A 19,505-nucleotide genomic window follows, 5' to 3' on the forward strand; every position below is an offset into this window, starting at 1 on the left:
ATTTAAATGCAAATTCTGCTTTTCGGTTGGTGGAAGAAAGAGAGGAAAAGTCGATAAGAGCTGGAAAATAAATGAGGCGAGTGCAGCCGACTCCCAGGGAGGAGAGATTGTGTTCTCCGTGCGTCAGACGTCGTCATATTTGGATCTGTTGCTGTAATTGCTTGTTTTGAAAAGATGGAAAAGGAAATCTTGTCGCTGTCGGGACAGAAGAGAAGCTGATAAGTTTGTGTTTAATAGACTGAAAGCAGTAAATCTGGCTGCAGCTTTAATGCAGTGATGCACAGTAAGAGGTTAATAATGCACATTATTGCAGAGAAAAGATAAAATACTGAATGGAGACGAAAGTAGTCGCGAGGTTTCTGTGAAAGTTTTCACACCGAAAATAAAAGTTTATTTCAGTTCAAGAGATAAAAGTGACGGGCTGCTTAAAGCCTAGTACTGATTTTTACTGAGTTTACTGAACTCATCACGATAGGTTTGATTACTTGGGTCCAGATGGAAAGATGTCGACCTGATAGTTTACCATACTGATGTTCTTGGTCCACAGAAGATGAATCCTGATAACTTTTCATCTCCCATTTCTTTTGGACGGACTAAACGAGACGTTTTAAGATGTGACTCAGACTTTGAGAAACCAAACGATCCCAGTGAGCACTAACCCGGATTTCAACGTTGATATTTGGTTTAAATCGCGGTGAAATCGGGTCTGAACGTCTTAGACCTATTTTCACCCTCATTTCAACCGGCTAAATTACGGTTACAATATCAACGTGTCACAAAACACCAATTTCTTTTAAAATATTGATGGTGTGTTCAGTTGTAGGTTGAAAGAGACGCGATTTTGATTACTTTAAACTTATTTCTCCAAAATGATATTATGCTGGTCGTTGATATGTGGTCTATACGAAGACGCGATTTCAACGCATTTAATGTTTCATATAAAACGTCATAAATATGGAACTATAGACTCTGTGCTGTCAACAAGAAGCTCCCAGGACATCATCATCTGGTCCGTTAAATACATTACTTTTAAATCAGACAGTTTGCTTACAGCTGTAACGCGCATGCGCAAGTCCTCTACGCCACAGTCTGGAGCTTCGACTGCACCGCCAGAGACGAACAGCAGCAGACACGTTGCGGCTCCAGAGCATCGAGAAACGGGCTACTAAACCCAAGGCTTAACGCTCCACATACTTTGTAAGTACATTGACTATTTTAAACCTTAAATTATAACCATTTCTTTCACTTTATGCTGCCCACACGATACTGGATGGGCTGCTCGTTCTGGCATGCTAGCTTGTGCTAGCTTGTAACGTTAGCATGCCAACTTAGCACGTGCTGCTGCGACGATACAAATTAAACGTAAAAAGTAAACTTAAATAGTCTCCCAGACTTTAATGTACAGTATGTGTATGTTTGGTGTTACTAATGCATTTGGCTTCGTGGACTGTCGTTACCTATAAAGTACTTTTAAAGCCCATTTCGCATCGGAAATACACTGCAGAACGCGAGAGGGGCTAATTACAGATTGGATGGGGGAGGAAGTAAACAAGGCCTGTTTTGCAACCAATACGGCCAAAACATGTTGAGAATGTTACTCTATAAATGTAATAGCTAGTAATATTTATCTTGTTAATAGTGTAATAAGTAAGCTGTATTTACTTTATTAATGACACGTTACTTATTACATGTGAGTACATTTTCATTATTTTTTGTACAACTTTTTTTAACTGGACAATAATGCTGAAAAGTTTTATTCACCATAAATAGGCAGTGTAAACCTCACAACACTGATCAACATTTAATACTATCCAACTTGTATTAAAGTTCTTCAATATAACTTGATTTAAAATTATAAAGGGCTACTATAATGATTGATCTTTTCTACATATATTCTAGCCTAAGCCTTTTAGCAAAAGTCAATTTGGGTGTAACCCCTTTGTAATCACCAACATTTTGATAAGAAACTGTTAGTTAATTGCATGTATTTTTCTCGGTAACTGTAACTGATTCCAATTATATTTATTTGGTAATATAATAATGTAATTCTACCTAACAATGTACTAATTGTAACAATATTTTTATTTACAGGCATCTTCCCTGTCAAACACCCACATGGACAACATGGACAACGTAAGTTGTCTACATGAAATGTACTTGAATTTGTCAATTCTCCGCACAAGCTGAATCTAACACAACTACATTTTACATTACAGTAATTAAACGTCTGCTCAAACAATAATGGATTACAATTATTTGAAAGAATGGAGGGTACGAAAAGCCAAAATTTATGCTTTAGCTACTTCCAACACAATTGATGGTGGACAGGAGGGATCTTTTGCACACGTGGAATCCGACACATCTGTTAATGAGGGTTCTAACACGTCTCTACGAGAGGACTTGTCCATGTCTGCACTCGAGGGGTGTTCTACACACTCTGTCTTTTTCTGAAGTTAATAACATTTTTCATTGACATTCCACACTGTTCATGCTAATGTATCATGATTTTACTCTTGTTAGGTTCTGTGCGCACTCACCTAGAGGCCAGCACCATCAGCCCAGAACTGTCAGACCATGGGCACAGAAGTCCGCAGACACAAACACAAAGAGGTGAGGCTTAACCACTAACAAAGTACTACATTCTGCCCTGTAATAAAGACCTGAAAGTATCTCCTAATTTCTTTGACTTTCAACTTCGTATGACTCAACAAAATACTTGACTGACATGTTCAACACAGTATCATAACATTCCTTTTCCATCTGTCCATCAATTTCGCCAGGCAACAAGAAAAGTCTGTTTCCGATGTCCACAGCAAGTAAGTAATAGCTTTTAGACTGAGGGATTTGTCTATAATACCTACATCAATGACCATTTAATGTTTTTTTTTAAAGAATTCCAGAGGGTGGTGCTGGGAAAATTGGTGGACCTCATTGAGGAAGTGAAAAGAATTGGGAGAGGGGTAGAGAACGAAGGACTTGAGAGACAGGTGCCAACATTAAGAAACAACAAGGAGCTGGATGAGCTGGATGAGCTGGAGGGCAAGCTGCAAAATGCTGAGCAGCGGGCATTGTTGGTAAAAAAAGAAAAGATTTTTAAAGATAATTTCTTTTTAAGCTTTAAACATTTATGAAAAAACTGAAGTCGGTTTCTAAGAGCACAGAGCAATAGATTGTACGCCTTTATTTTTAAACAGGTTCATCTGCTGGCCAAAGTGGGGGGGAAGAATATCAAAGATGCCACAAATAAAATCATGGACAGGTATGAACGTCATACCAACACGGTAATATCTGACAACTAAAGAAGTGGAAATAAAATGTATATGGCATGGACATCATGGAGCCATTCTAAACAGGTGAGCATTACTGAACAGTTGAAACAGCTTAAGTGACACTATGCGTTTTCTTATTCACAGACTCTTCACAAACAGATTAATGGCCACTTTCAATATGAAAGGAGGTGGTCATAAGAAAAAGAGGGCCTTCAGGGAAACTGAAGTCTACGCCGTTGTTAAAGGTAATATATGTTCTAATATGCAAAATACATTTAATGAATGGTTGTACAGTCAAAGTCTCTCATTTCATGATCTACTATATTCAATAATGCTATTCTCCTAATTTTATAGAGGCTGTCATACGGTCCGACCAAAGTGCCACAGAGTCAGCAGTTGACAGAGCCATGGCAGACCATCTCAAACAGGCACCTGGGAGGTCCGGTGGGGGTGGTTTTGAAGAAAAAAAAACGTTGTTTACCCCACACTGGGAGCTAGCTGATTTCAGCAGAAAATAGTTTTATTTCCATAGTTGTTCAGCTTTAATATGTTATTGTGCTTTTATTTAATAAATATAATTCTTGTTATTTTTATATTGTTCATTAATAGATCCAAATGTTAATATATTATGATTATTTAGCTTTATTTTTGTTATATTTTTGTTCCATTTTATTGTGCTTTTATTTAATAAATGTAATTCATGTTATTGTTATATTGTTCCATTTCATTTTGCTTAATAAAAATACTTTGTGTTATATTGTTCATGCATTGTTTGTTAATAAATCTAAATGCATCAAAAGCATTGTGTTGTCCTTTTAAGTGAAACATGTTAATGTATTATGACTAAGTATGTAACTTTTAATGTGCTGTGGGTTGTCTAGTTGTCATCCTATACCCAGAAGTACTGTATGCATTTTGGCATTTAAAACACGGTTAAAAGTGAACGTTTTTTAGACGACTATATATAGTCGTTGTTTAAACGTTTAGGTTTAGACCAGATTTCAACGGGATTTGCGATACTGGTTTTCAACTGATAAATGTGGATGTGGTTTCTTAGTGAGCATCTAAAATGAGGATATACTATTATTAGCACAATGTAGAGGACGAAAAATTGTAGTATTGCAAATCCCGTTGAAATCTGGTCTACGCGTGAACGTTCAATCACCGTCTATGAATAGTCGGCGAAAAAACTTTCACTTTTGAACCAATTCTGAACGTCTTTTCAACGGTGGGCGTAGACGTCTTTTGAACGTCTTTTCAACGGAAAAATGCTCACTGGGATTAATCGATAAATCTAGAGAATACTCAGCAGATTAATCGACAATATAAATAATCATTAGTCGAAGCCCTCGTCAATATTTAATTCAGTCCAACGCTTCAGTCTCACCAATTAATGGCTAATTAGCAAATGTTAGCTCTCTGTGAAGCTAATGAGAAGGTGAACATGTTAGTAGTGGAAGAAGTATTCAGATTGTTTACTTCAGTAGAACAGCAATACCACAAAGTACAAATACTCTAATTGTAATACTTTATTTATGGAGTTTTCTTTTACAAACTGAAGAGAATAAATAAACAGAAACGAAAACATAGAACCCTTATACCAAAGTAAATCAAGCATCAAAATATACTTAAAGTACTAAGTACAAGTACTCATTTATGCAAAATGATCAATTTCAGAATCACTTTTATTATATAATTAGATTATATATGTATATTACAACACTGGTAAACATTTCTAATTGTAAACTTATTAGAAATCCTCACAAATAATTCTGAAAACGCTCTTTTTTTTATGTTCTGACGTTTCTTTCTGTCTAAACTTCTTTCTGTAAATGAGGTTTTTTGGACGCTTGTTTGGTGCTTTTCAGCGAATGTTATTCTCTAAAGAGTGCAATCAAAGACAAAGTGAAAAACTACGCGTGATTAATATCAATATGTTTGCACAGAAGGCTCCTTGAATATGTAATAAAAGTTTGAGGAAGGAGATGCATCCCAGATGTTCAACAACTAAACGAGGACATAAAAAAAGGAAGCAGTGAGGTTCAGGCATTTAGAAAGAGATAATACCTGAGTGTCTTTATCTTCAGGTCTGGAAAAAAGATACAATTCACTGGTTTTACAAAAGCCAAAAGTGAAGTGAAGTGAGATGTGAATGTTTCTTAAATCTGCATATTCAGACCCCCAAACCTCCACCGTCGGGAAGGTGTTTGTGACGCTGTTTGACCGTCACCAAAGCACTTTCCAATTCAAGTCAATTATATTTTGGGTTGTACAAAACATGACCTACTGGCTACTTCCACAGCAAGTTACTGTGACATTGTTTTACAGTAAATGATAGTAAAATGACAGCTGTTCACTGTGACCTTTACTGTCAGTTATGGCATCAAATTACCGTAATATTTTAAAGATGTTCATTTTTTTTTTTAAGTACGATCGTGTGAAAGGCTTTCTCTGGAAAGGCTCCATAAAAATAATATTACATAGAAATAATATAAATATAATAATATAAATATAAGAAGCGATGAAAAATATCAATCTAAGAAAAACAAACATATTGTACAGGAGTTGTATTTCACTTGTGTGTTTGTTTATTTAGTCTTCTAGCAGTACGTTGCCGTAGTATTACTGCATTAAACTGTGATTTTACAGTATCCAATTATTACAGCAGTATACTGTTAAATTACAGTAAAATAAATCCACAATGCTTCGTGAATTCCAGCTCAAGTTTCCTGAGTAATATTCCCCCTGCACTGATATTACAATATGAATCTGAGCACAATATTGTGAAATATCTAATTAATTGTGAATATTACAGTAAATCTCGTGAAACATATTGTTCCTCGCTGAGTTATGATGGTTCAAAAAAGGCGCAGAGTGACTTTTGCAACACATGTTGCAGTATTTAGGGAGGCAACATTCTGCATTAGAGACACTGAAAACCTTCAGGTGACGAAAGAAACAAACTTCTCAAGGGACAACTGGGCCAAATGAAAATACTCGGTGTAAACATCACACCATTTCAAAAACCTAAAAATAGAATGTGAGGAGCATCAAGAGCTGCAACCCCAAAAAAAGATGCTCGGCTCCTCAGCGAGTGATGAAAACGGCTGTAAGTCTTCTAACGAGCAAAGAGAGGGAGGACGAGGGGCGAAAGATGAAATAGAGGTTTTGTAGAAATACATTTAAGTTAACTCTGGGGGGGGCGGGGGGGGGCGGGGATAGTATCTTTATGTCAGACTGGTCTGACTGTAAATGTTTCTTTAGTCCCTAAATTAAAGTCACTCTCTGCTGTTTTGAAGCGTTATAATTCAAAGGCAACATTATTTTTTTTATTGGAGAGTACAAACCGAGACTCGTGTCAACGCGACCACAGAACAGAACTCAATTATGAGTTTATGATTGTTTCAGCAGAAACCGTCCGTGGTGAGGGAATCCTAATGTCACAGCCGCCCAAATGCTCCAGTTCTGTAGAACGTGTGTGTGTGTGTGTGTGTGTGTGTGTGTGTGTGTGTGTGTGTGTGTGTGTGTGTGTGTGTGTGTGTGTGTGTGTGTGTGTGTGTGTGTGTGTGTGTGTGTGTGTGTGTGTGTGTGTGAGACGGAGGGAGATATTTCTATGTAAAGTTGTTAATTCAAGGTGTGAGAGAGGAGAGAAAGCGTGACTGAGTGATATTAGAGTGTTATTGACGTATGAGAGATGTTTGTGTTGTTGCGTTACTTCTTCTTTGGTACAACGGGATTATGGGATGTCTTTACAGGTCAGGTTGTTTGTGTCAAACTCTGTTTATGGGCACAGGCACACCATCAAACTTTTATTGTTTGTTTTTTTGTTTACAGTTTTTGGTAGAAAACCCTGAAATAAGTAGTAGTAAAGGTAGTTTTCTCTTGGTAGTTTAAATGAGATAAAAACAGATGTAGATGTTTTCTTTAAGTGGAGTTCATGATGTGAACTTTATTTTATAGCTACAACATTTTACAAGATTTGGCTCATATCTGTTCCTGGAGTCAACTTCTTCTAACTGCATTTCATTATGTTTTGCTCATGTGGGGAGCTGAAGAAAAAGCAGCAAAACTACAATGTAGAAATAAAAGTCCTGTCTTCAAAATCTTACTTAAATAGAAGTACATTTATACACACAGTTATATTTTGTATTAATAATCTGAATATGCAAAGTAACTAAAGATTTAAAATAAATGTTGTGGAGTAGAAGTACACAGCGAAATCAAAAGGAAACACACACGTAGAGTACCTCATGATTGTACTTTAGTACGGTACCAGAGTAAATGTACTTAGTTACACTCCACCACTGGTTTTTGCTTTTGCTAGTGCGGGCGTCACACCAGCAGCTTCTCAGCAGCGAAACTGTCTCCAGAATCAGGATACTTTAATCCCAGAGGATTACATAATCCCATTTGTGTTCGGGGATAAAAGAAGCTCCCGATTCAATTATTCCCCCTGAAAACAGTGTGAAGGAGGAAGCGAGGAAAATCCTTTTTTAGCTCGTGTGTGTATGTGTGTGTGTGTGCGTGTGCGTGTGTGGGGACTACGGACTGCCAATCAGCAGAGCGTGTTGATATCTGGCACCACCTAGTGGTTAAACGTGGTGCTTGCATTGACTTTCTAACAAAACAATTATCTTCCACCATATCTTCTATTAAACATTTATCATGGACAATTAAGATTAAAATATCTTTTTATAATAACAATCCTCGTAATTTGGACCAGAGCTGAGTCACAAAATGGAGACTTAAGATTTAACTTGTTTTTGCGTTATCTCTGTTAAAATCCCAAAGCAATAAAAAATATGAATTACATAGTAACAGACAGACATTGTACAAACACATGTTCATATTCATTTATTATGTCTGTGCACTGAGAAGACTTAGTTAAAGGTTTGAAGATAAAGAGACATGACAGAAGACTTGACCCAAAAGATATTAAACTAAATCACGTATGTTTGTGATGAATGGTTTTCTGTCTCTGGAAAACATGAAAGCACAGAGTCACATTTTAGTTAACCTTTATTTACTCAAGGTGGAGACATCAAGCGTCCACTTAAAGCGTTTCTTAGGAGCTGTCTGCTGCTCCACAGTCACGGTTTGTTAGATATTGTGCAAATACACCGAAATATTTGGAGGTTAGGTGTCTTGCTCGAGGGAAGGAAACCAACATCTTACTTCAAAGAGGTTTCTAATGCTGGTAAAAAAACCAAACACGTTTGACTTCCTCCCGTCTGTTTTCTGAATGCACGAACGATTAGGACTTCTACATCTGAGCGACTTTATGTTCAACCAGTTCATCTTGTTTTCATTAGAAGAAGAGATCATGACAACAATAAAACCAGAGCGATATAAATAGTTTTTTCAGCTCTTTCTGGTATTGATCCATTTCAATTGATTAATCCTTAAAACAAATAAAAACATGCTTTAAATGACCAAACATTTGGTTTAATCTGATAAAAAATACAAAATAAAACACTGCTTTTCAAAAATGTGTCTCTCTTGTAAGATTTTTAGGACTTAATGTCTTGAAAAGGCTTAAAATTAATATTTAGTTTGGCCTTTATGGGGCTGAATAAGTTGTGAAATAACATGCTGAAGAGACGTTTTCTGCTGCTCACAGTAGAACGTAGTGAATTAAAAACACATTCTGTAAATTCATAGTCTTGCAGTCGGCTATACATTCAAACAGCCTCACAGTCCAGAGGCCTGTTTCAGACACAACACAAAGAAAACAACAAATATTAAAAAACATCTGTATTCGCTGCGACGTGACTAAAAATGTGAAAATATAAACACCTTTGTTGTATTATGTTGAAGTATGACAGAGACCACAAACAAAGACAGTTACATGATTATAGAAACAATCATCACACTCGTGCAGTTTCACTGTGAAAAGTAAATAGTTTGCTTCGAAACCTAAATCTGGGAAGTTTAAGTTCGATCTGTTAAAACCTGCGTCCCGGATTCAGAGTCTCGTTTCTTTCTGCTCAAAGTTGAAGAAACATAAATCAGTTACAGTGTAAAAATACATCTTGCTGCCACACGGCGGCGGCTCTCGAGTCAAGAACTCTTGTCGGTTTGATTGACGACGATTTCAAAAAAAGAAAGAAATAACAAGACAAAAAAAAATGAGGAAACAGTGGACATCTATAGATTCACATAATAAATCGGGCGAAAAGCCACAGTAAAGAAAACCACCTTGTAATCCGAATAGGTTGGAATGTAAAGGGCCAGTTCACACAAATACAAGAAAACAAACATTTTGCTGCACTTAGTAGTATCTTGCTACGTATGACTGGTCACCTGGTCACCTCTGCAGCCATCTCAACATCAAAACCACTCTCCAAAAAAAGGTACTCGGGCAAAAGTAGAATTAAACACATTTTTCCCAGAGCCGATGATGGAGGTAGCTGATGAGTGAGACTTCTTATGTACTGTATTGTTTATTTTTTACCACTGTGCAGCACTTTGATCAGCTTATGTTGTTTTTCACATTCAGAGTAGATATCGTGAGAAAAAGGCGGCGAGCTGAAGTGATCATGTCTATGATTTTATTGGCATTAGAGGATCTGGGCGAAAACTCCAACTCCGTATTGTGCAAAAAAACTTGACAATTAACTTTTTTTTTCTAGTAAAGCGAAGATGTAACGACGTACAAACACGTCAAAGTGTTAAAGTCTTTGACGTGTTCGTTTAGAGTCGACCCCTCAGATCCGATTGGACATCATCCCGGTGTTCAGCTTCAGGAAGAAGGACTTCAGCTTGCAAAGCGGGCATCGCGGCTTCTTCCTCTTCTTCTTGTTGTTGTTCCTGCCTTTCTTGTACACTCCGTGATATTTACCCTCCTCGTCCTCCTCTTCGTCCACCCAGGGCACCCAGGCCCCGCCGTGCCGGCTGGGGTCGGCCAGAGGGTCGTCGGGCGGGAAATACACCGGCACGGCCGTCTGGTTGTAGTAGGCGAGTCGGGCCATCAGCCGCTGGACCACGTCCGGTCTCCGGTCCGCCAGGTCCCGACGCTCGCATGGGTCGGCCGTGATGTTGAACAACCAGACGTTCTTGACGGCGGAGGATTTGGGGAACAGCGAGACGGTCCGTTCGAGGTTCCACCAGCGACCGGGGAGAGTGGGCAGCACCTGAGGGTCGAAATGTGCAATTAGTCACGATCGGTTGGAAACAGGAGAGCTTAAAGTGGGGGTCTAAATGTGCTGCAGTACCTGCGGGGGGACCCAGTCTCCGTGACCCGGGTCTCCTGTAAGCAGCTTCCAGTCTCCCACTCTGATGGCAGCCTGGACCGAAGCGTCCCACGGGGGCTCGGACGGCCGGACAGCCGGGCGGGACGTCGGCCGGGACATGTTCTGGTACCTTCGATGTAATTTGAGCTGCGTTTGGGATTTGGGTTGATGCGGCCTTGACCGTGACAGGGTCTGGTTCTGGGATATGTTCCGCCTGGATTTTGACTTTAGACGTGACTGGATCTGAGATCTCGGGCGAGACGTTCCCGACACTGGCGTAGAGCCGCTGGAGTAGGTCTTAGGACGTGGACTGTGGTGCGACAGGCTCCGGTTCTGAGGCTGGGCTTTGGTCCTGGGTTTGGGTTTGAGTTTTGATTTCGGAAGGGGCTTGATCTTGGGTTTAGGTTTGGTTTTAGGCTTAGCTGCATGATGAGAAAACGTCCGAGGTTTCTTCGTAGTCTTCAACCTGAACGCTGACTTCTGCTTTGGTTTCTGCTTATGGATCTTCTTCTTCTGGATCTTCTTCTTCTTTGGCTTCTTTGGGCCTTTCAAGAAAACACAAGTTAGTGGATACAAAGTTAACACTTCTTTAAACTTTTGTATCTCGAAAATAACCGTTTGTTGCAGCCCTATTGTTAACCTTCCACTTTGACTCAGACTGAAGTAGCTGTTGACGTTTCACTGCGGTCGTTACCTGAGGCTGTGCGTGTGCTGGCGTCCCAGTCGCTGGTTTGAGCAGCAGGTTTGTGCAGAGGGTCGATGTTGTGAAGGATCTCCTGACGAGGTGACTCCCTCCCCTCACTGATGGCCGGCCAGACGTCAAAACCATCCAGACCGTGGCTCTGAGAGGGAAACAAATACACTCGCGTCACAGAGAAGAATTCATATGTCGAGTCATGACACATCTCTTCATGAGCACACGGCAATGAATAACAGTAAATCTCCAAAACAGGCCAAAATAGTAGCCAGAATCTCCTTGTTTATCTGCTTTGGCGATGGAAACCATCTTGCACACTTTGCCAACAAACCTCTCTGGGAGCTCAACACAGACTGCACAGACTTAGCAATAAAAGTGATTTATTTCTAAACGTAAAACTATTAGAAACAGTCCACTTATCATAAGAGGTCAAGGGCACTCTTATCTACCAGATAATAAATAAAGAGAGTTTTACAGAAGCGCTGCAACCTGAGACTTGAGTTCAGCCTGAGGCCAAAACGACGACGTAATGCAGACGGAGCTCTAACCGTGACGACAAATAAACTCATGCATGAACGTGAAATCAGTGGGAGACAATCGGGGAAAAACACGCTGATCCCAAATACTCTGAAAGGCCCCCTCGCATCAGGGGCCTGGGTGGCCGCGGTGAGAAACGTCCGTAAATCTGCTCCGTTTTACGGCACAATAAAATGGTCATCAGTGCACCGGGTGAGAGTGCGTTCTCCACGGCGTTTACCCGTTCATACCCCGATTAAAGAAGACCTCGATGACGAACAGGTTACAAAGCACGAAGCCAAAAGAGTTCCACTGACCTTGCTGGTGTTTCCCCCGGCCAGACCCACCAGTGTGGGGAACCAGTCGGTGATGTGCAGCAGGGCTTTGGAGACTCGTCTCCGGCGTCTCAACAGGGGGCTGTGAACGAACGCCACTCCACGGACGCCACCTTCCCAGTACGTGCCCTAAACAAACCCACGTTTAGTTACAGCTCCCTCTGCCCTCTTAGTCAGCAGAGATCTCAGCAACACTTTATCTGGACAGCAGAAATACTACAAATAGTTCATTTGTAACATTTCAACAGCATGTTAGTTGAGATTCAACCATTCAACTGGTTCGCTGAATCTCTACCGACACGTTTTTGAAATGTTACAAATACAAATACAACTTATTGTAACTGTAACTGTTGTAGCTACAACAAACACCAGGACGAAGAAGAAACCCTCGGACAGTTTCTATTTTATTCATTACCTTGTTTCAACACTTAATAATGAATACTGAGCCAAGATAAGAAGCCGTCATTGAAAGGCAAATCAAATAAAGTTACAAATACTCGATAAACGATTTGTAACATTTATCGAGTATTGAGGATGTTATTCATTTGCTTTTTGGGGGAAAACAAATTCCACGAATGTTACTTTAAACGTCTCATACTTCTAGGTATGGAAGTCTATAACCACATGCAACAATTGCTGATTTATTAAAAAAATAAAACTCTGATATTCTTAGATCTTTGTCACTTGTTGGCAAAAAAAAGAAAAGGCCACGATGTCACTAAAATAAGGGTTTATCTTCTGTATAATGGTCACTTAGACTGTCTCTTTCAGGTTAGCATGAACTGTACATGTGGTAATGTACGCACGTTGATAAACCTCCACGTCACAAGATACGAGACGTTATTTGTACCTTTCGGCCTCGCAGCGGCCAGTTGCTCCCTCCCGTGAACGGCTGGGCTCCGTTGTCGGTGGAGTAGATGATGACGCTGTTCCGGTAGAATCCGTGCTTCCTCAGAGCGTAGGTGACGTTTCGGACCGCCTCGTCCACCGTGGACACCATGGCGGCAAACTTCCTCCTGGCGACGTTAGCCATGTCCCGGTACGGGTAGATGTAGGACTTGGGAGTCTGCAGAGGAGTGTGAACCGCCTGGAGGTACAAAATGAACACTGTGTGTTTACATGTGTTTACATTCTATCTATTTCTGTTTATTTTTACTGTAGATATTTAATATTAACTGTAAAATACTTTTTGTTGGGATAAAACTCTGTAATTGTGTTCAGCTAACCTGCTTTCTTCAACCTGTCGTCTTCTACTTTAGTGAGTCTTTTCCTCCATTTCCCAGAATGCCCCTCAGCACTTACTCTCATGGTGCTTAAGTAGGAACTCAGTGCTCCCTACTCGGGAACATTTTGAATAAAACAGCTCGTTGTTTTTCCGTTCCTTGTCCTTTATTTTCTCAAACCGTATCAAAACAACATGCCCGCCCACAAATATCAACAGAAAACAAATATCGCTCTTATGAGTTTAAACACTTCTACACCTCTGAGTAATAAGTGGTTTCAGCTCCATGTTGACCAAACAGTCTGTAAACAGGTTTCTGATGCTCGCAGACTTTAATGTGGCCTCGCTGTTATTCCAACATCGCTGACTCCACAAAACCAGACATAAACTAACACAGCATCAAAACACATGTTCTCTCTCTCTCTCTCTATCTCTCTATCTCTCTATCTCTCTCTCTCTCTCTCTCTCTCCCTCCTTTTTTAATTTTGAGAGGCTTAAACTTCCAGAGATGTTTCTCTTTTATTGACATTTCTTTCTGACGTGATACCTGGAGGGAGAGCAGCAGGAAGAGCGGCTGGTCCGTGGGGTCGTGACTCTCGAGGATCTTCCGAGCTCTCTGGGTGAAGAGCGTGGTGGAGTACTTCCCCTCCTGGCCCCAGGCCACGTCCTCGTCCTCGTGGAGGTCGTACCCACACAACCCCGGACCGTCACAGGACCCGTAACTGTGGACGGACGGAGACACGTGAGTTACAGACACGGAGAGTGGAAAAAACACAGACAACAAATATCAGAGCTGGTTGATTCAGTAATTTAAAAATTAATTAAAAGACATATTTACAAAATATAAAATAAATGAAAAAATATAAAAATTATTGAAAGTATTAAAAATATTAAAAATAAATGAAAATAAATGAAAAAATATTAAAAATAAATGAAAATAAATTTAAATTTAAAAAATAAAAAATATATATATACATTTTAAAATAATACATTTAAAAATACATTTAAATTTAAATTACAAAAAAGTAAATAATGATGCACTTTTACCTGTAGTAATCCACACTGCCTGTTAAAGAACCAAAGAAACTGTCAAACCCCTTTCTGGTGGGCAGACACGCCTTCCTGGAGGAAACACAAAGTAAACCGAGCATCAGATTTCTGGTCTACAAAAGCAGCTTAAACACAACTTAAAACGTTTGCAAAGCAGATAATTTTAAAAGTGTTTACATCCACGTTTGTTAGCCTGCTGGTCGTCTCTTTTTCCTACGTTTCTTTGCGATCAGAGATCGGAGGAATGGAGTGAACTCAATGGCAGGAATGTGACCGCAGTATAAACACAACAGAAAACTCATCAAAACACTTCCACTAACAGTCACATCCATCCACCTGTGAAAGTCTCCACCTCACCTGTAGAAGCCCAGGTGCCACTTGCCGACCATGTGAGTGGCGTAGCCGGCCTCGCGGAGCCTCTCGGGCAGCGTGTCCATGTGTGACGGCAGGCAGCTCGGCTGGCTGGGTCTGATGATGGAGTGTTGAAGTCCTGTGTGGATCTGATATCTGCAAGAAAAAGAAACAAACACACACGTGCTGTTGGCTTTCTACCAGAGGAACTGCTCACACACGGTCTGCTGTAGAACCAGAGACTAGTTCATTCTCACTCCAGTCAGTTTAATCGATCAATCTTGAATTCTTCTTTAGCCTGTGCTACCGTATCCTGTGCAGCGCGTGCGTACCTGCCGGTGATGAGCTGGCTGCGTGACGGCGTGCAGATGGGCTGAACGTAGTAGTTCTCCAGCGTCACGCCCTCCGCCGCCAGCTTGTCCAGAGTGGGAGTCTTGATGGTCGGGTTGTGGTAGCCGATGTCGTTGAAGCCCTGAGAGTAGCGACAGAGTCACGGTTCAATGTTTCAGCTCACGGAGGGTTTACAGAACACACGGCTCAGCCATCGGAGAGATAAACCACATTTTTCCATTACTTTTGACTTGGCCTACTTCAATTATGTTATGCCATGGTTGAGAGTATAAAAAAACAATATGATAAAAATATAAACATATATATATGATACTGGTCTTATTGTTCTCTTATTGTTCTCAGTGTCCGATGCTTCAGCTGTGAAGTCTTTGGGTTTTTAATAATAAACTGTATTTTGAATACGTATCAGGTGACATAGTCAGATTAACATCTGGCTGCTAGAAGCGTGATGATCAAAGCATGTGATTAAAGAAGAGCCATTCACACACACACTCACACACTCACACACTCACACACACACATACACACACACACACACACACATACACTCACACACACAACATACATTCACACACATATATTCACACATATACACACAGCCTCACACACTCACACATACACACAAATTCACACGCACGCACACACGCACGCACGCACACACGCACACACACACGCACACACACACGCGCACACACCTGGTCGTCCGTGAGGATGAAGATGATGTGCGGCTGGTTCTTCTTCTTCTTCTTCGGCTCCGTCTCATCACTGTGAGTGTTTCTGTCGCTCTGGTTCTGGGTCTGGTTCTGGTTCTGGTACTGGGTCTGGTTCTGGTTCTGGGTCTGGTTCTGGGTCTGGTTCTGGGTCTGTTCGGCCCGGTGAGCAGTCAGACAGTCCAGGCTGAGGAGAACACTCAGCATGGTGAGAGCCACAGTCTGCATCTTTACTGCAGGAGAGAACCTCTACCGACAAAAACACCAGCGAAGAAGAGCTTTAAAAATGTTTCAGTCGGCACAAATTCACACGCACATGACATCACTTTGTGGACTAACTTGTAGATCATGAGATGGACTCGCCAACATCGGCTGTAACGTTGATCTGAACCATACGTCTGGAGGAGAGAGAGCTCCAGATCTCTGAGGAGGTCGTTTTGTTTTTAACCATTCCGTCTCTGGAACCGAATAATACCAACAAGAGCAGAAACAGAGCCGTTTGAATGTGACTCTCACTATCCTTTAGCCATTTCCTGATATATTGTATCGCTCCTCTTACATATATGATGATATATGATATCAAATATGTCATGATAACATATTTTTGTCCTGAAAAAAAGAGCAACAGCTGTAGAAATTAACCAGATGGGGATGTTTGTTATTGCGTAATGCTGCAAATGAAGTGACACATTCAGGAACTTAATTCATTTAAAAATCCAGTATAGGAATAAAGAAGTCCTGCTCGTTGATTTGCAATATTAAAGGAAGAGAAAAATATCAAAATATGTGGGAGTTTGTCATTTGAAGGGAGATGGAGAGAGAATCTGTAACCATAACTTTATATTTAAAATGATTTAAGAGGCGCTGGATCATTCACACGATACTATCACGTGTGTTATTAACATGATATAAATGTTATTTCTAAATGTCACGGTTATCACCAATATCTGTATATCACGACGCTCCTCAAAGAAAATATTCTCCCAAATACTTTTCTATATCTTTTTTTGACTAACCTTTCCGTGATGTGTTACCACACTTATATAGTGTATAAACTATGTATAAAAAATGTTACTTAGTTACTACAAATTAAATCTCTTAGTACACTTTGTTTTTTGTGTTTTTTTTACACTTATTTATTCAATTAATCAATTGATTAGTTTGTGATAAATAACCTTCACAAGTTGTGAGAGCTCATAAAGTTCTTGTTTTGTCTGAACAACAGTCCAAAAACCCAAAGATGTTCAGTTTACAATGAGATGAAAGCAAAAAAGTATCAAATATCAGAAAACCGATCAACATTGTTTCAGTACGAGTGGATTATGTGAATTTGACGTCATAAACCTCAATTAAGATGTAATTCAGAGTTCAACACGGGACCGTTGGAGCGTCTCGGTCATAGCGGCTCAGACGATGAATCCACGTTCCCAAGAAACATAAGTCGTGACAGAGGTGGTGTGTGATTTATTAAGGAGGCTGAATCACCGTCGGTGAGCCCTACATGGAGGAATGCTGCCAGACGTCGATGAAGCTTCTTTGGAGAAGAAACAGTTGTTCATCCACACTTTAAAAACACAGCTTTAGTCCTCTCAGCGGAGGTTTGGTGGGTTGATTTTACAGGTTGTTTTTACGGCCCTTAAACCTTCATTTTCTCAGTGTGACATGCAGGGAGGAAGGAAGAGGGGGGGGGGGAAACAGATCGTATACACATCTGTATACACATCTGTATCATCTATGACATGTTTACAAACTACCAACGCATGAAATGTTGATGTCATCTGCAAGACGTGCACTAAAAAGCATGCTGTCTCAGTCCAACCATTAGTGCTTTACTGGGGCCTGAACTGGTTTCCCATGGTACACACACACACACACATGAACTTCTTTCCTGTGACAAGTTCAGACTGTGCAAGTCTGGTCATGCATTAAATTAGTTTTTGCTGAAATCTGCAGCCTGTATAGTTTCATATTAACCTTATTTAGAATTATAATAATTGTCAATATCAGTTTTTTCATTTAGATTTTATGTCTGACATCACAGGTCAGAAAGCCAGGCCTTCAAATAAAATCAATACCTCGATATTGGATCAATGGAAGTGAATGGCTCTTCTTCTTCTCCTCCTCCTCCTCTCCTCCTCCTCCTCTCCGCTATGCTCTTCAGTCCATTCTTCACACTCCGGGTCCTTCTTCAGCTCGCACAAAGTTTGGTTTTGGAGTTTAAAGTTTGCAGAAGACGCCGCATATCCTCAAGTTTCCACGAAACCTTTCTTCCTTCCAGTCGGAGCGTCCACACACTCCCAATGAAATACGATCAAAGTCAAGACAGCGCAGCTGCAGTGCCAACACTTCCGGTCTGACCTGCCAAAATAAAACACAGAGCAGCGAGAAAATGTGCAATGACCAGGAGAGGGGTAGTTTTTATTATGACGACACAATAATGCTGGTGTGAAACTAAGCCAGCGTTACATTAGTTATCTGGACAGCTTTAGTTGTTTCTAGGTTAGCTACTTCTCTCTTATATGTTTTAATTATTTGAGGCTTTGCTAGATTATAAGAAAAATGTAATCTAGCTAATTCAGCTAATTATTAGTTATCCTTTATAATGACAGTAATGTAAAAATCGGCCTCATCCATTGATATAAAATGGTAAATTATCCGTGTTTAAAACTTGACTTCATTTTATTTTTTAAGCTAAATTGCTTCACATCCGCTAGTCTTCGTTTTGTTTGTGTAACTTGACAGAGACTAGCTGTAATAATCCTTCAACACCATTCCTTTAAACGGCGGTACGCTACTTTGATTCTTATTGTATTTATTGATGAACGTCATCGTAACAGACTCCCTCCATGAGGCAGTGTGATCCCGGACAGAACATCAGTCGGACGGTGACTGACTGCGGTCTGTTTAAAGCCAGCTGGCACTCCGGAGAAAACCAGGAATTTCTCTCTTTACGCAACAAACTGTACAGACGCAAAACTGCGTCAAGTCACCGGAGATCAACCAGCGGGCGACCGGAAATACGTCAGACTAATCAAGAAATAAAAGCTCAAGTCACCCCCTTTATGAGAGTTTAAATATCCTTAATTTCTCTATTAAATCTATATTAAATGCCAAAGCTTAATAGTTCATGGTTATCATCATGAGAATTAAATACATTTATTCACGGAGACAGATTAAAAAAACTGAGAAAACATCATAAAACACTGGGTCTGAATTATGAGCTGCTGAGTCAAAGTATAGCCAGTATGTTAAAAATGTGACTGAACAGGTAATAAATAGTGGACTATTCCCTGAAACAATGAAAACCTCCACCCCTACACACTCACTCAACATGGTACAGTCTCATTCCCTCTCCTATAAAGTCTGTTCGCAGCTCTTAAAACCTGTTTACCAGTTTGGACCAAGAACTAACTAGAAAACACTTTTAGCCATTTAATGAACTTTAATTAATTGTATTAATAATATATTTGTAATTTCATTAACAATGTAAATGTTGACAGTATGCAAATATACATTTGTTTGCAGATTAGCATGCTTTGTCCACATGTGCTTATTATGCAAATACATTCATGTAATAAATAATAACAGCAGAAACCAGACTGTCTAACCAGTGTGTAAACTGCTGTGATAGGGTTAGCACTGTAACTGGGTTATTAATCACAAAAATCATATTAAATGTTTCCAAAGTCCATTAGTTGACCGCTGACTGATGATTACTTTGCTTTATACATTTAAATCCAATTTAAAAATGGCGTTTTGCTTCATAAGCAAA

At 40.0% G+C, this 19,505-nt stretch overlaps 2 protein-coding genes across 3 annotated transcripts; one reads left to right on the forward strand and one right to left on the reverse strand.

The window, feature by feature from the left end:
* Positions 1-1,122: 1,122 nt before the first annotated feature.
* Positions 1,123-5,492, forward strand: LOC306706012 (uncharacterized protein; the record flags this gene model as incomplete). Its single annotated transcript, XM_079172924.1, has 9 exons — positions 1,123-1,197; positions 2,092-2,133; positions 2,521-2,610; positions 2,781-2,816; positions 2,893-3,074; positions 3,195-3,259; positions 3,414-3,514; positions 3,624-3,708; positions 5,447-5,492. Exons 4-9 carry the CDS (start codon positions 2,804-2,806, stop codon positions 5,490-5,492), a joined length of 492 nt encoding a protein of 163 aa, XP_079029050.1. The 5' UTR covers positions 1,123-1,197; positions 2,092-2,133; positions 2,521-2,610; positions 2,781-2,803.
* A 2,687-nt stretch (positions 5,493-8,179) lies between these two features.
* On the reverse strand, positions 8,180-17,871 carry LOC306706214 (arylsulfatase I-like). 2 transcript variants are annotated; one of them, XM_079173193.1, is made up of 11 exons: positions 17,809-17,871; positions 15,719-15,982; positions 15,005-15,144; positions 14,679-14,828; positions 14,319-14,393; positions 13,819-13,993; positions 12,900-13,136; positions 12,032-12,178; positions 11,196-11,343; positions 10,484-11,046; positions 8,180-10,402 (listed from the first exon to the last, which is right to left on the reverse strand). In XM_079173193.1, the coding sequence occupies exons 2-11, from the start codon at positions 15,959-15,961 to the stop codon at positions 9,977-9,979; spliced, it is 2,304 nt and encodes a 767-aa protein (XP_079029319.1). In that variant the 5' UTR covers positions 15,962-15,982; positions 17,809-17,871; the 3' UTR covers positions 8,180-9,976. The 2 variants fall into 2 exon arrangements, with proteins under 2 accessions (XP_079029319.1, XP_079029318.1); XM_079173192.1 differs by lacking the exon at positions 17,809-17,871 and having other exon boundaries at positions 15,719-16,777.
* Between the last annotated feature and the right edge of the window lie 1,634 nt (positions 17,872-19,505).

Source organism: Pholis gunnellus (assembly GCF_910591455.1).
Source record: "Pholis gunnellus genome assembly, chromosome: 14".
Taxonomy (NCBI): Eukaryota; Metazoa; Chordata; class Actinopteri; order Perciformes; family Pholidae; genus Pholis; species Pholis gunnellus.